Source organism: Miscanthus floridulus, chromosome 14 (assembly GCF_019320115.1).
Source record: "Miscanthus floridulus cultivar M001 chromosome 14, ASM1932011v1, whole genome shotgun sequence".
In the NCBI taxonomy this organism is placed as follows: Eukaryota; Viridiplantae; Streptophyta; class Magnoliopsida; order Poales; family Poaceae; genus Miscanthus; species Miscanthus floridulus.
In genome coordinates, this window is record NC_089593.1 from 51,464,466 (window position 1) to 51,480,115 (window position 15,650).

At 46.8% G+C, this 15,650-nt stretch overlaps 1 protein-coding gene across 1 annotated transcript; it reads right to left on the bottom strand.

Moving 5' to 3' along the window:
- Positions 1-4,971: 4,971 nt before the first annotated feature.
- Positions 4,972-11,637, bottom strand: LOC136505764 (lysine histidine transporter-like 8). Its single transcript, XM_066500908.1, has 5 exons — positions 11,193-11,637; positions 7,002-7,135; positions 6,019-6,446; positions 5,769-5,900; positions 4,972-5,659 (listed from the first exon to the last, which is right to left on the bottom strand). The coding sequence occupies exons 1-5, from the start codon at positions 11,540-11,542 to the stop codon at positions 5,174-5,176; spliced, it is 1,530 nt and encodes a 509-aa protein (XP_066357005.1). The 5' UTR covers positions 11,543-11,637; the 3' UTR covers positions 4,972-5,173.
- Positions 11,638-15,650: the final 4,013 nt, after the last annotated feature.

Here is a 15,650-nt window from a genome sequence, read left to right on the forward strand (position 1 = left end):
AAAGAGGGCACGACCCCATTAGAAAACAACTAGAAGTAAAGAATTACATATTGCCTCCCAAAGTATTACCCCCCACAAGATAAAACCCTCTTCCTTTGCTCAATATCCTCTTTGACCCTTGAAGCCACTTGCATTCAAGATTTATGAGGGCTATTAAAAATTCTCCCATTTCTCTCTTTCTATAAGTTCCATAGCATATAGATCACCATTCTGTTGAAACATCTTTTTTCTTTTTTGTTATCATGGTTGTGACCTCTTCCCACCGTGACTTTAGATGAAGTGGTTCCTGAGTGGGCTGAATCAAATGCACGTCGAAGTGCTCCCATGATAGAGTCAGGCTCCACACCGCTTTGGCGAAAGGGAAAGTAGGGATAGATGCAGGGCTGTTTCTAGTGGTCCATTCCACAAGGCGTATTGCTCTTGATGATGCCAACCTCTCTTCTGCAAGTTATCCGTCATTAGGATTTTTCCCGCACAAGAACCGAAACGAACACTTTGTGTTTGTTTTCTGCATGTGCTTTCTATATGAGGTCACTTCGGAATCCATCGTAGGAGCCTTTGACCTGGATCCTATATGCTGAGCGGGTGGAGTAAGTACCATCAACCATCCATCTCCAAACAATAGAGTTGCATATGCCCGGCGTCAGCTAGATGCTTTGGATTCTAATCCAAAGGGAGACAAACTCCTTAACTTGGACGGTAGTGGTGATCCGGCCTCTTAGGGAGCGAATCTGACGGTTGTTTCAGAGTTCCTGTTAGACCGATTTGCTTTTTCTTTTAACCAGCTCGAACAAATATGGCGCTAAATGTCTAGGGGCCTCGGCCTTAAGGCAAATGTTGTGCCCGAATCGAGCCTTTGTGCCGTTGTCGATTGTGACTAAGGCCACCGGCAAACGTGCGATCCCCTAGAACACTCACCGATTCTGCTCGTGCTAAACATGCCAAGTAACTTTTTTGAAAAAAGGCCAAGTAACTAGCAACACTGTAGAGTCAAACCATTTCCACACTTAGGACTGCAACCCTTCTTAGGTTGTCTCCAATAGGAGACCCATCACGAGGCCCAAACCTAAAATGGGTCTCCAACATAATATCTATAGCCTCCAACAGAGTACCTGTTAGAATTTATATGGATAGTTCCCCTAAATATATATGAAGAAATTCTAATAAATCTCAAAGACCCAATACTTGTGTTCCCTAATGGGCTTTAATGTTTAAGCCCATGAGTAGAGGTGGGAGGTACAACATCAATTAGTACTATATTACTAGTTGATGTGGAAGTAGGGGGTTCTCATCCCTATATATATGTACCAATCCTCATGGGAAAAGACACACAAAAAACTACTATAGTTTAAAAAAATCAAAGGTAGTAAATTAGTATTTTCCTCTTCTCGCTATTGCGCTGCCGCCGTAGTCTCTCCATCCTGGCGTCTGCGTGCACCAACATTCGGGAGAGCATGTCTCCAAAACCCTCATCCTTGTGATCCTGTATCGGAAGAGGACGAATAAGGTTTTTGGGAAGTGCTCATCGCGCTACTGCTCCCGACTTTCATGACGGGTCGTCTTCCATCCAAGTCAGGCGGCGCTACGTCCCGGCGTATTCGTCGTTAGCTGCTCCAAGCTCTTCCTTCACCACTCATCGACGACTTACTACCACCACCACCATCAGCGTCTCCCTCTGCATCATCTTCACCAGCGACACCATTTTCTTCTGCAACCAAAAGGTACACACCACGTGACCAATCTATTATTGTCGTCCGTCTACTGTGTTGATCATGATGATCTTAGCTATGTTGCTAGCTATATTGCTATTAATGCTGCTGAAAGCTCTAGTTTGGTTTTGGTGAATTGATGAAACCCTAAGTGCTAACCTAGTTTATCAAGTGATCATGAGATATGTAGCACATTCTGAGTGGTGAAGCAAATAAAGATCATGACATGACGATGACAATGCTATGGTGATGATCAAGTGCTCGGACTTGAAAAGAAGAAAGAGAAAAATAAAAGGCTCAAGGCAAATGTATAAATGATAGGAGTTATTTTGTTTTGGTGATCAAGACACTTAGTGAGTGTGATCACATTTAGGATCGATAGTTATACTATTAAGAGGGGTGAAATTCGTATAAAAATGCGATTATCAAAGTGCCACTAGATGCTCTAACTCATTGAGTGGGAGTTAGTCGAGCCGCCGGTCACAGAGTGTCCAGACGTGTCTGGTATAGTGACCAGACACGTCTGATATTAACGACGAACTCAGCGACCGGACGCGTCCAGTCGCCACATCGGACGTGTTCGGTGTGAATCAGCAAAGTCGTTGTTCGGTGAAGCAGTTGATCGGACGCTGGCAGCGTCCGGTTCAGAGTGACCGAACGCATCCAGACGACCGTGGGTGCTTACTGGACTCGACCGGATGCTGAGGCTCAGCGTCCGGTCAGTTTCTAACAGACGCGTCTGATCGGCCTCGGTTACTCTCTGGACTCGGCCGGACACTACTGCTCTGCGTCCGGTCATTTCTATTTCAGCGTCCGGTATGTGCGTCCGGTCGACAGCAAGCGTGGGCAGCAACGACTACTTTGGTTTGAATTGGACACATGGTGGTCTGGGAGCAACTGGACGCGTCCGGTCGACCTACCGGACGCGTCCGATATTCACGAACGGTGCGTCCGGTGCAGCGTCCGGTGCACTCGAGCAGTGCGTTTGGTCGATGCGTAGTCAACCTAATAATTGAGCCAACGACTCTATTTCGTGGGGGGTTCTATTTAAGCCACATGGCCGGCTCAAGCTTACTCTCTTGGCCATTTGCATTAACATATCAACCTTGTAAGCTTAGCCAAAGCCCTCCTACTCATCTCCATCATAGATTCAACATCTTTGTGAGATTGGGAGAGAATCCAAGTGCATTGTCTGAGTGTTTGCATTTAGAGTACATCTTTGCGGGATTCGCTTGTTACTCTTGGTGGTTGCCGCCACCTAGACGGCTTGAAGCAGCGAGGATCGTCGAGCGGAGGTTGGTGATTGTTTCTGGCTTCGATCGTGGTGATTGTGAGGGGTTCTTGATCTTTCCCCGGTGGAAAGCCAAAAGGTACTCTAGTAAATTGCTCGTGGCTAGTGTAATCCTCATCTTGTGTTAGTTGTGCGGCACCATATTGAGGGTTTGACGTATGATGCTGATTAGTGCGTGAACCTCCAAGTGAGTGAATTGCCACAATGAGGACTAGCTTGCCGGCAAGCAAGTTAACCTCAGTAAAAAATTATTATGTTATCATTTGATTTCGAGGTGATTGGTCTTCATCGATATTCATTCTTGTGATTGATTGGTTCACTCCTCGATACAGCGGTATAACCATCTTGCTCACTCTCTCTACATTACCGTAAACTAGTTGTCAAGCTCTTTAGTGTAGCTAGTTGTGAGAGCTTGTTAGTTTGGTTAGTGTGCCTCTTTAATTAGTCTTTGAGAGCACACTAACTTAGTATAGTGACATAATTATTGTGTGGATAGTAACTACATAAACTAGAATTGTGGTAGGTGGCTTGTATTTTTAGTAGGCTAGCGCAACACTCCCTTCGCCTTATAATTATCTAACCGGTTTGTTAAGTGTTGTTGTAGAAATTTTTAATAGCCTATTCACCCCCTCTAGCCATTAGGACCTTTCAGCTGCCTGATTTAACTAGTATGTTAGATATTTGCATACTAGTTTATGAGATTGTCATGATTTGTATTCTGTTGTTAATCTGAAAATTAATTAGAAAATTGCCTAATTATTCAATAGTACCTATATAGAAGACTCATTTTATATGTCAAGAGAGGTATAACCCAAATTTGAGTATCCTCTCTCCTGAAGACCTATTTACAGAAAGTGTTCTCTTTTAGATCTTATTATTAGAGAAGACTAAAAATAAATATTAAACCATTTATCTATAGCACTCTCAAACGTGAAATAGGTCTCTAGGTAGCGGTCGTTGGTGAACGTCTTAAACAGCCACAAAGCCACCAGTCTGTCCACAGCTGACGGCCCCACGAGAGCAAGACCGAGGGACCGGAGAAGCCTAGACCTAGACCACACTTCTCCGGTGAAGACGCACCTAGTGTGCAAATGGTCTGCACTCTGCAGTTCCTCCATGCTGATCACAATTCACACAAGGCACATGAGAAATTAGCTTGCAAGCCATGTCTAATGACATCTTTCCGCTGTCCAAAGTCGACGAGTCAAAAGAAGAATTTAACTCGGGGAGTTGCAGTCCGCCATAGTTTCTTAGCCCCTTCCAGGAATGCAGTGCTGGAAAAAAAGAATTTAAGGCCTGGTTTAATTCCTCCTTTTAAAGTTTACTTTCTATCTTATCTAATATTTAGACACATACATGGAGTATTAAATATAGATTAAAAAATAACTAATTGCACAGTTTGCGACTAATTTGCGAGACAAATCTTTTAAACCTAATTAGTCTATGATTTGATAATATGGTGCTACAGTGACACATTTGCTAATGACGGATTAATTAGGCTTAATAAATTCGTCTCGCGGATTACTGACGAATTCAGTAATTTGTTTTTTATGAGTATCCGAACACCCCATACGACATATCCATGTGATAATCAATGTGACACCCGAAAACTTTACGCCTTCAATTTAAACCAGGCCTAAGTGATGAGGTAGAGTACTCACCATTCTAGGACCAACTCCACAAGAATCTGTGTCTTTATCAAAAAAATAAAAAAGAATCTGTGCGGTCAGCACAATGCCATCAACAAGCTCCCAAACCTAAAGGTATTTGCAGAAGACCTGCGTGGTCAGAGCCCTAGGACCCAATTCATAATAGGTATGATTGCCTCTTGTATCTTCTGCTTGTTCGTTTTGTACAAAGTGTCGAACGTGATGCTGATGAAGTCCTCAAACTACTGACGACTTTCTACGTGCAAGATACACTGAAGCAGACAACCACCACCATACAGGAATCAAAATTTTAGCAGCTGACACGAAAATATACTCTATACGCAAAGCCCCTTAGATTTCGAATTTCTCAGACATCACTTACATACATGCCATGCCTTTCTTAACAAGGCAACGTAGTAGTTATGCAGCATAACTATGCAGTAGTAATATGTAACATTCAGTTCCACAACTAATTTCTTCTAATAACTTGCAGATTGGAGCAAGCAAGCAATCAATCTATATACCTAGTTAGGCTTGAAGAACTTGAGCTTCATCCCATTGTTGACGATGCTCCAGACGCCACCCAGCGAGAACGCCAGGCTGAACGCTGTGCCGAGCAGCCCAAGGCCCCAGTTGAGGTACCAGCTGAAGCTGAACCTCTCGGGCTTCTTGACGTGGATCCACATGAAGCACGGGTAGGCGAAGGTCACGGGCAGGGTGAGTCCGCCCAGCAGCCCGGCGAGGCTGGAAAGGAACGGCAGGGCCACGCTGATGAACAGCGAGAGGAACCCGTAGAAGACCCTGAACCCTGACCGCACCCATGCCGAGCACGGGCGGTTGGTGCGGCCGGTGTAGTAGGCCTCGAAGCTGTCGAACACCGGCATGGAGTAGATCTGGAAGCTGCTGAGGCAGTTGAGCACGACGAGGAGGCACGTCGTCGCAAGGAGGCCCCGCGGGATGTCATGGCTGTGGAAGGCGTAGAGTGCCGCCAGCATCCCTCCTGGTGGCATCTGCAGGGCGTGCCAAGAGTACAAGCACAACAGTCCAGGGATCGTTAGTTACAGCACAATGAAGTCATGATTAATCTGATGAGCTAAGCAAGCATCATGAAGTACTTGCCATGTTTCCGTAGGCCCAGTAGCCTCCAACGGCAACGGGGAAGAGGCACATTGCAATCAGGAGATACGCTACTTTGGCCCCGCGCCACATTGGCACATGTGCTGGATGTTTGAAAGTCGATGGCATCGTTGCCTGCATATTTTCAATGACAATTCACACACATGAAGACATGAAGTTACCAAATGACGTTACTGATGACAGAAAGAGAGGCTCCGAGCCAATAATTCATCAAACGATAAATTATACCGACCTGTATTTCCAGAGCAAGATTGTGCCCTCTGAAGGCAAACGCTATTATCCCAAGAGCGTTCAAGGTTGAGAATAGGGATATACCAAAAGAATTGGATGTCATTGGGTCATAAGATACTGTCGGTGGTCGCGGTTGGCTGACGGAGAGAACCCATGACATGGTACAGTACATTATCGCAGTCGCCCCACCGATGAGTGAAAGACCGGCGATTGAATTGAGATTTGGAAGTTGGGAAAGAATTACTGCCATGGATGTGAACACCAAGTACCACTCGACCGTTGTAATGGGATTCGGCGAACAGAGTGGGCCACACACTATTTGGAAGAACAGCTTCATGGTCTCCCCTCCAACAAGGATTAATGCAGTGGCGGTGCCTGCCGAGAGATAAATAGTCGGGAAAAGAGCCAGCCACATTCCCAGTTTTTCTCCTGCATGAATAATGTATATTAGTCAGTATATAATTGGTGGAAATCCTTTTCTATCCTGTGACTTGAATTATGTAGCTATCAATGAAATAGATCAACTGAGAATCTAGCCACATTGCATGTTCTCAGTTTGGTGCAACCAGAGGCAATAATTATTCCAAGTAGATAATGCAATAGTTTAACAAGAAGGATCATAGGGTTCCAGTAGTAGCAAAAGGTAACATATTTCTGCGGCACCGTAATGAATGGCATGAGAACGATATGTTATCTAACAGAAGAAGCAGCTCCAGATCATGATCCAAATGCGAAGGAAACAAAAGAGCATTCCTAGATTAGTCTGGCACTACCCCATCAGTCACGCTCCACCTCTTATTTGGAAGCAGCAAGACACTGTCAAAAGATTCTTTCCAGCCTATGGACAGAGATAATAATTGGACAGTGGCGACATACAGTGCTTACAACCATCTATATATTGCAGACATGTCAGTGACATTCATGAATCTAGGAATCAGAAGTAATTGTCATGAACTGGCAAAAATAGTTGAGAGAATGTCTCACCAAATGCAGCCTGTGCAAGCTCCACATATCTGTTGTACCTCCTGCCTGGCACAGCCTCATGAAGCTTCACTAGGATCCAGAGTGTGTACAGTTGCCAGAAATAAGCAATAGTCAATGATATTATCCCCCAGCTCCTGCAGTCCAAACAGTCATGAACAGTGATATATCAGAAATGGTTCTAAACTTCAGCTATAATAGTTTAGGGACATTGAGGCCTTGTTTAGTTCCTCCCCAAAAGTTTACACCCTATCCTATCGAATGTTTGGACACATGCATGGAGTATTAAATATAAACTAAAAAATAACTAATTGCACATTTTGTGACTAATTTATGAGACGAATCTTTTAAGCCTAATTAGTCCATGACAATGTGGTGCTACAGTACACACTTGTAAATAACGGATTGCTTAGGCTTAATAAATTCGTTTCGCGATTTACTGACGTATTTTGTAATTTGTATTTTTATTAATATCCGAATAACCTATGCGACGCCACCACGTGACACCCCAAAACTTTACACCCTAGATTTAAACGAGCCCTGAATACTTCAGAGAAATTGGCTGAGAAGGTTGAAACCCAGTCCAACTGGACGCCACAACCAATGGTTAAAAATGAGAACAAGATTTTTTTTCTTTTTCAGTTGCGATAAAGAAAGTATAATCTTACCAATTAGATAAAGTGATAGGACTGATAGAACCTCTAGGTGCAGATCTAGCGGGTAGGACTTGACTTAGACAATACCTTGTTAAGTACCTCATCGAGAGACAGTCGCGGCCATGGCGCCGCCGCCGAGGGAGCAGCGAACGAGTCGCTGCCATAATTTCGAGAACTATTTAGAAAACTGTGAACGAATCGATACTTATGATTTACTTCATTCACATGATTATGTCATGTAAATAAGGTTATTTCTTGATCCGTATAGGAGTACTCTTTCCTCATTCCACTTCAATAACTCAACGAGGTCTTTTATTAACTGTACTTTTGCAAGTCACGCTTGCATCTTTTTTTGTCTTTTGATTAGTATTGACCATGACGGTGCATTTCTATTGTGCCATGGTCAATACTAGGATAGCATAAGAGCTACTCAAACTTCTCTCGTAATGCGGGATACAAAAACATGTGAATCATCACAAAACTTTTCCCGCCTTGCAGGATTGACTAGCATAAGTACTATGCCAAACTTCTCCCCATGCGGGATAAATCTATATACAAACACGCATGCTTAATCCAACTTTGATCAAATTAGACAAGTGTGTTACTTATTGCAACTCTTATCATAAAACATTCACTTAGACTTTATTTTTTAATTAAATCTTTCCGTTGGTTCCAATTTAATCAAAAAATTAGTAAACTAACAAAAAACAGTCCTAAACTGTCTTGACTCAAGCCTTTTTCATTCACATACCCCAGCATTACAGCCCGTTGGCATGCAGCCGAGTGATCTCGACGGTAAAAAAATAAAACATACAAGATGCTTTTGCATCAATTCTACATCACCATTGGACATAAAATAGAATTAATTCATAAAACTCATAAATTAACTTGAAAGATATATAACTACTCTTCAAAATTAAATTCTCCCATTGGTTCAAATTTAATTAGAAGATAATCAACATCAATTGTTGTGAAAACACGATAATCAAATACATTCTATTAGTTTAGGTTGGTTCAGGGGCATTTCTGGGTCCTTATCTACTTTTTGAAAAATTGACCACGTTGGTGTAAAATTTATCAAAGATTGCAACTTCAAACTTAAACTCATTATAATATTGTTATCATCAACGTTGATAAGAAAATAACAAAAACATAATTTAACATAAATAAATCGGACTACTCCTCTAATTTAAATTTTCCCGTTGGTTCCAATTTAATTAGAGGATAAACATAATCATAATTTACTAAATATAACTACTTTTCAAATTAAATTTTCCCGTTGGTTCGAATTTAATTAAAAGATAATAAATATTAAACTTTGCAGCGGAAACATGAAAAAAATAATTTCTCTACTTTTCAAAAGCATTTCACCGTCCTCATCTACTCTTTGAACAATTTATCCCGTTGGTTCAAAATTGAATAGAGATGAAAACTAATCAAAATTTGCTTCTGAAAATAATAAAACCGTTTATTGTTCATTTGGCCCGGCCTGGAAAAAAACGGCCCGCGGCCTATCTAGCCAGTGGCCGCGCGCGCTCGGCCCAGCGACACTGCCCATACTGGAAATCGGCCCATGGCCTGCCGCGCGCTGCGTGCGTGCCCGCTTCCCCGCGCCCAAGCTGCAACCTGGGCCTGGGCCGGGAATTCTCCGCCCCGCCTGGGCTAAATCTGGCCCGTGCGCGTCCCCACCGTCGATCACGATCAGACGGTCATCCGCCGTTCTCGCTGGGACAAAAACCGGCGCCTTGCCGCTCCTCGTCAAACCCTAACCTCACTCTGAAACTCCCGTTCCTCTCTCAGCCCCGCGGTGACTGGCTCTCTCTCTCTCCCCTTCCAAACCAAAAACATGGCGGCCGAAGAAAGATGGCGGCGTCGCCGTCGGTACGTGCGCTCACCGTAGGGTGAGTGCGCCGCCGTCAAGCGGTCTAGCGACGACGCCCTGAGCGCGTGTGCGCTGCTCGGTGGAGCGCCGGTGGTTCTTGTGATGTAGTTAACTGAGGGATGACGGCGCTGCCGCGGGGCTCCCGGTCGGCTCGCGCGCTCGCCGGAGGTCGAGCGCGCTGTCGTCGAGGGGCCCTCGGGCGGTGCCCTTGGCCCGAGCCCGAGGCGGAGGCCGCACGACGGCGAGTCCTTGCGCCCACGGTGGCTCGGGATGACTTCTCGCGTGGCGTCGAGGCAACGGACGACTGTGGTGACTATGCGGGCGGTTCCCAGGTAGGAAAACCCCCTCCAATACTTTCTCTTCTTCTAGGGTTAGGGTTAGACTCTACTGGTTCATCTCCTTCTGATTGATTCTGCCCCGACCTAGATCTAAACCTAACCTGGCTCTGATACCGTGATAGGATTGATAGAACTTCTAGGTAAAGATCTAGCGGGTAGAACTTGACTTAGACAATACCTTGTTAAGTACCTCATCGAGGAGGCAGTCACGGCCATGGCGCCGCCGACGGGGTAGCAGCGACGTGGAGGCGCGGTCCAGTGGCGGCGGCGAAGGCGATGGCACTTCCCGTCGCTCACAGCACACCCTCTCGATCGGTCTAGGGTTAGACTCGGTGGGGAACTGGCGACAGCAGTGAACCTCGTACCTTGCGCCCCGGCCCCCACCTTCCTCTTTATAGTGCTGCGCGACGGGGGCCCATCAGCTAGGAGAATGGCTGGACGCCCCCGATCAGGGCACAGATCAAGGCCCCAACTGGCCGTTAGACCAACTGGTGGAGATCATTCTAACAACAAGTACTGCACATTTTATTTGTTCTAAGTTACACATGCTATGCTTACAACAATTCACACAAAATTCAAATCGGAGAAGGGAAAAAAAGACGAAACTAAAATAGTCCATGCACATATGAGATTTATACTGTGATTTTTTATGAGAACAGTGGCTTTGATTCTTGATTGAAAATTTTCGAATCTCATCTCTGGCAAAAAAAAAAGAAGATGTATGAAGCCTCTTATTTTACCAACCTGAATTATTATACCTAAATGTAGCAAACGTTTACCGGACAACAAATTTGAAGAGTGAAGAAAAAAGTCATTAGCAAATTTGCCCCTCAAGATCTTGTATTTGCTGGCTGCCTTCCTGGAATTAACATACTCAACCATAGGGAGTTAAGGAAACTCATCTCCCCAGATCGGTCTTACTAATAGGTCCCTCTGTTTGGTATCTTGGAATGATGTGGAGTGAGAACTGGGCCATCACACCCAAATTCAGCAATCAAAATGGTTTGTGCCCAAGTTGAGAGGCATTGACAGGGGCACAGGGCAGGGTCAAGACAAAGTGTATAATAAGAAGTTAAGAACTGAAAAATAAAGTTCGTAACACACCAACCAATAACATCATCGAAAACTCTCACCCGGGCACCAGACTTTTAAACCTGGATTGGCCAATCAGGCCAATGACACTCACCCTGTCACTCCTCAGAAGGAATAACCAAGGCGCCATTAACAAAAGCAGAGAAAGCATAGCAGCAGCAACAATGCTAACTTGAAATAAGCAATGGAGGCGGGGGCAGGAGGAGTGACTGCTGGGTTACCATACCATCCGAGGCCCGGGAAGGCGAGCGGGAGGAGGAGAGCCTGGAAGCCGAGGCCGGCGTTGAGGGAGTGGAAGGCGGCGTAGCGGGCGTTGCCGCCGCGGCTCTCGGTGACGGGTAGCCAGGCGTCGCGCGGGTCGAGGCGCGTGAGGTGGCCCACGTCCTCCAGGTACCCGCGCAGGCCCTCCACCACGCGACGCCCGGGGGTCCCGGAGCCCTTGCTCCTCCCGCCGCCACCGCCCGCACCGGCTCCGGTCGGCGTCGCCGCGCCCTCCGGCGTCGACAGGCCGTGCGGCGTTGCCGGGATCGACACCAGCTCCAGCTCGCTCGCCGCGCCCTCCGCCGCCGTCGCCATTGCCGTCCGTCCCTGGAGTTCTTGGAGGTTCGCGAGCGAGGTTTTGGAATGGGAGCTTGAGCTGGCCGCTGGCGTGAAAAGAAAAAGGTGGCGCAGGGGAGTGTGCAGGGTGGGGGGCAGGAGGACAGTGAGGCCTTATTTAGATAACTCCAAATTCTAAGTTCTTTTATTTTCTCCATCACATCAATTTTTAGCTGTTTGTATGGAGTATTAAATATAGGTAAAAAAATAACTAATTGCATAGTTTAGTTCAAAATCACGAGATGAATCTTTTAAGCTTAGTTGGTTCACGATTAAACAATATTTATCAAATAAGACGAAAGTGCTACTATTTATTGAGTTGAAATTTTTTTCAAACTAAACATGGCCTGACTTCCGTGTCGGAGAAGAGAGAGAGATGGGGAGGGGGAGTGAGAAGTGAAATAAATGGTGCACGGGGAGTGTGAGGAGACAGCGAGTGTACGAGAGGAGACTGTAGCCAGCGCGTGCCATGTCCTAGCGTCCGGAGGGGAGGGGAGCGGTCAGCAGAACAGAGCACGGCGGCGCGGCGGGCGGGACTGACCCGTCCAGTGCGGCCGCTGCGGCGACGCGCTCGGGCCTCGGCGAGCTTTGCCAACGTGGGCTCGGGGTCACAGACAGACAGGGGCAGGCAGCGGGGTTGCGTGCAGCGTGCGCGAGGCTTTGGTCGCATTTTTACCGTGAGGTCAACTCGGCAGGATTGTGTCTTGCGGGCAAGGGTTTCCGTGCCGGAGGAGCAGCGTTCTCACTGTACGAGGCGACTGGACGCACGTTGGTTGCGGAGTGGTGTGCAAGGCAATCAGGTAAGGAAGGAGGATGGGCGTGTGCTGGAGCGGTGAACGTGAATATATCCATCGCAACGAACTATTACCCTTGTTTATTTTATTTACTAGTTGTGCATTGGCTCTCATGTTTGTATGCAGTATTAAATATAAATAAAAAATAAAATTAATTATAGAGTTTAGATAAAATTCACGAGATGAATTTTTTAAACCTAATTAGATTATAATTAGACACTAATTACCAAATAACAACAAAAATATTATAGTATCATTTCTCAAAAAAATTCGTCAACTAAACAAGGCCTTGGAAGTCGTCCTCATCCTGTGATTGGCTCGGCTCTCATGAGCTCCACTCCATGTTCTCGTCCTGTGATTGGCTCTCATGTTTGTATGCAGTATTCCAGGTTGCATACGGTATGCATACAATTTTCTTCCTGTAAATGACGTTGGCGAGTCATCGGGTTGGCCCGCGAGTCAGAAATCTGTCTAACACGAGTTTTACACCAGGCCAGAAATCGTGGCCCGTACCACCCGATGAGCCAACTGGGATGGGTCGGTTCTTTTTCCGTGCGGTTTGACTTTACACGTATAGGCCCTGTTCACCTTAAGCTTAGTTGAAATGGGTTGAAAAATACTATTCTACTTAAATTGTTGTAAGACAAAAATAATATTCCAACTAAAAATAAGTTGAACAAGCCGGTTTTTAGCTAAGCCAAATGAGCCATACTGAGAAATAAAAATAGAAAAAGGAACATGGGAAAGTTGGGAAAAAAAATTCGCGAACGTAAAGTTGGGAAAATGGTAAAGTCTTCGTGCAAGCCTACCCTTGTTGGGTCTGTCTAATCAACGACCGATTGTTTTTCCCCTTTCATTAACTGAATTTTTTCTATACACTTACACTATCCTAGAGCTGTATTTACACAGACTTATTACTATATTTACCATGATTTCTTCAATGTAATTTATTGGACAGAGTGATATAATTTAGGAATAACACAAATATATGCCCAATTTTTCAAAAAAAAATTACAAATTATTTCTATAGATTTCAGACGTCAAATAAATATATGTCAAATTGTTCATAAATTTCAAAAAAATACAAAATTCACACAAAATTGCTGCCACCGGAAGGGGCGGTGCCCGCGCCGGAGACACCCGCGCACACGCGTCCCTAGGCAAAAGGAAACGGAGGGAGCAGCGCCTCTGCTCCACTCTTGGATAACCGACGCGGCCCCCCACAAGCACTCCCACCCTTTGCTCACGTATACGCTGCACTACTCAGCGGTGGACACGCAACTTGGGCAAGCAGGCCGCCTAAGCGGCTCCCTCGAGAGAAGCCGTGGGGAACGGCGGGGGTGACCGTGAGGCCGAAGTTATCCGGTTGGTTCTCCATCGACGGCTGAGGGAGGGCGGGCGAGCTAGATTGGACGCCATCCGATGGCAAAAAAAGTTGAGAGATGTCCTTGGATCAACCGGTTGACCATTAGCATTTCTCATAATGAATTGGTAGTTTTAGAGAAAGTGAGCTAAGACGACAATCACCCTGTTCGCTTGATCATTTCTGTGGCTTATAAGCCGGCTGATGCAGTTTTATTGTGAAAAAAAAACACTGTATCATACTTGTCGGTGTTTTGGACCGGCGGGCCCTCAACCAACTAGTGAAAATATACTGTGTGCCCCTAATCCCGGATGGTGATGCAAAGAGACAAGGTTTATACTGGTTCAGGCGATAGATGCCCTACATCCAGTCTGAGAGATCGATCTTATATTCCTTACACCGAAGTGCTTGTAGTAGGGGGTTACAAGCAGGGCGAGAGAGGAAGCTAGTCCCAGGTCTCTGCGTGGAGCGGTGTGGATTGCTTAAGATGTTGACCTCAGGCAGCGGGAAAGCGTGTGTGTTACAGAGTGTAGAGCGTGTGTTCGTCTGAGCGTCTAAGTCTACCTTATGTTTGCGACCCTCTGTCCATCTCTCCCTAGAAACGGCCCCGGTCTCTCACTTTTATAGTTGAAGGGGGGACAGAGGTGATACATGCGTTCGCTACGCGGCGTCCTGTGAGCGGAGGTGGCATTTTCGAGCCCTATAGCTTGTCACTATGGCGGCATGGTCGACGGAGCGGTCTTTGTCCTTGATGCACTGGAGCGACGCGCTGGTCACGCCCGATCCTGTGCGACGTGGGAGCTCCAGTGATAGCTTGACGTAGGGCATGGCGGACGACGTGCCGGTCGCTATATGTCGACAACGTAAAGAGCCGAGGCTCAGTTGGTGCCGAGGCCGAGCCATCGTGGGGGGCTCAGCGGGCGTGAATCCCAAGACTGTCAAGACCCTGAAGTGGATTGCCGAGGCTCGGAGGGAGCTGTTGGTTTTGTACACTGATTCCGAGGCTACAGTACCCGGACTTCACTCCCACACCGTGTTGTTCTTTGAGCAGGGGTTAGGTAGCATAGTGTAGCGTGGGCGTCAGTCATGGGCATAGTACCGAGCACAGCGGTCGGTAACCCTTGCCCCGTCTTGTCCCGGATGGCATGGTGTTGATGCAACTTCCCATCCCATTGGCCATCCGCTGTGTCGAGCCGTCGTCCGGCTGACGTCGCGGGAGTGGTTGGTCGCGTTAGTTGGACGTGATGTTTTGTCAGGGAGATCGGTCGAGGTGGAGGCGATGGGGTTGTTGCCGAGCCAGCCTCGAGCGAGGTGGAGAATCGGCACCTCGTCCGAGGCTTTACGTGTGGGGCCTCGAGTGAGACAGAGAATCGGTCCCCCGTCCAAGGCCTTACGTGTGAGGCATCGAGCGAGACGAAGAATCGGTTCCCCGTCCGAGGCCTTACTCGTAAGGCCTCGAGCGAGACGGAGAATTGATACCCCGTCCGAGGCCTTACGTGCGAGGCTTCGAGCGAGGCGGAGAATCGGTAGCCTCAGACAAGGCAGGGGTTGGCCAATAGTTGTCTCTTGGCTTTGATTTTGACAGGGTCTAAGTGATTTTTCCGGTTTTCACTTAGGGGACCCCTTTTTATGGTACTCGACAGTAGCCCCCGAGCCTTGGGGAGAGTGTGAGCGCTCTCCCTGAGGTTTTGACGAGACTTGGCTCGCGACAGCTCCTGGCGGGATGGTGTTTCGTACTCGAGGTCTCGGTGGGTGCGCGCGAGCGCACCCACCGGGTGTAGCCCCCGAGGCCCTGGAGGAGTGGATTTATTCCTTCAGGGGCTTTTCTCATGTCATGCGAGGGGTTTTATTGCGTTTGCTGAGCCCATGAGTGCGAGTTCGGGTCGCTGAGTCTTCGGCTTGGCTGCAGGAAGGGCCCCCGAGCCTCTAT

Coding starts and splice junctions, on each gene's coding strand:
- LOC136505764 (XM_066500908.1), bottom strand. CDS start 11,542: ATGGCGACGGCGGCGGAGGGCGCGGCGAGCGAGCTGGAGCTGGTGTCG. Junction 7,136..11,192: donor GCCTTCCCGGGCCTCGGATG/GTATGGTAACCC, acceptor TTTGGACTGCAG/GAGCTGGGGGATAATATCAT. Junction 6,447..7,001: donor GCTTGCACAGGCTGCATTTG/GTGAGACATTCT, acceptor TTATTCATGCAG/GAGAAAAACTGGGAATGTGG.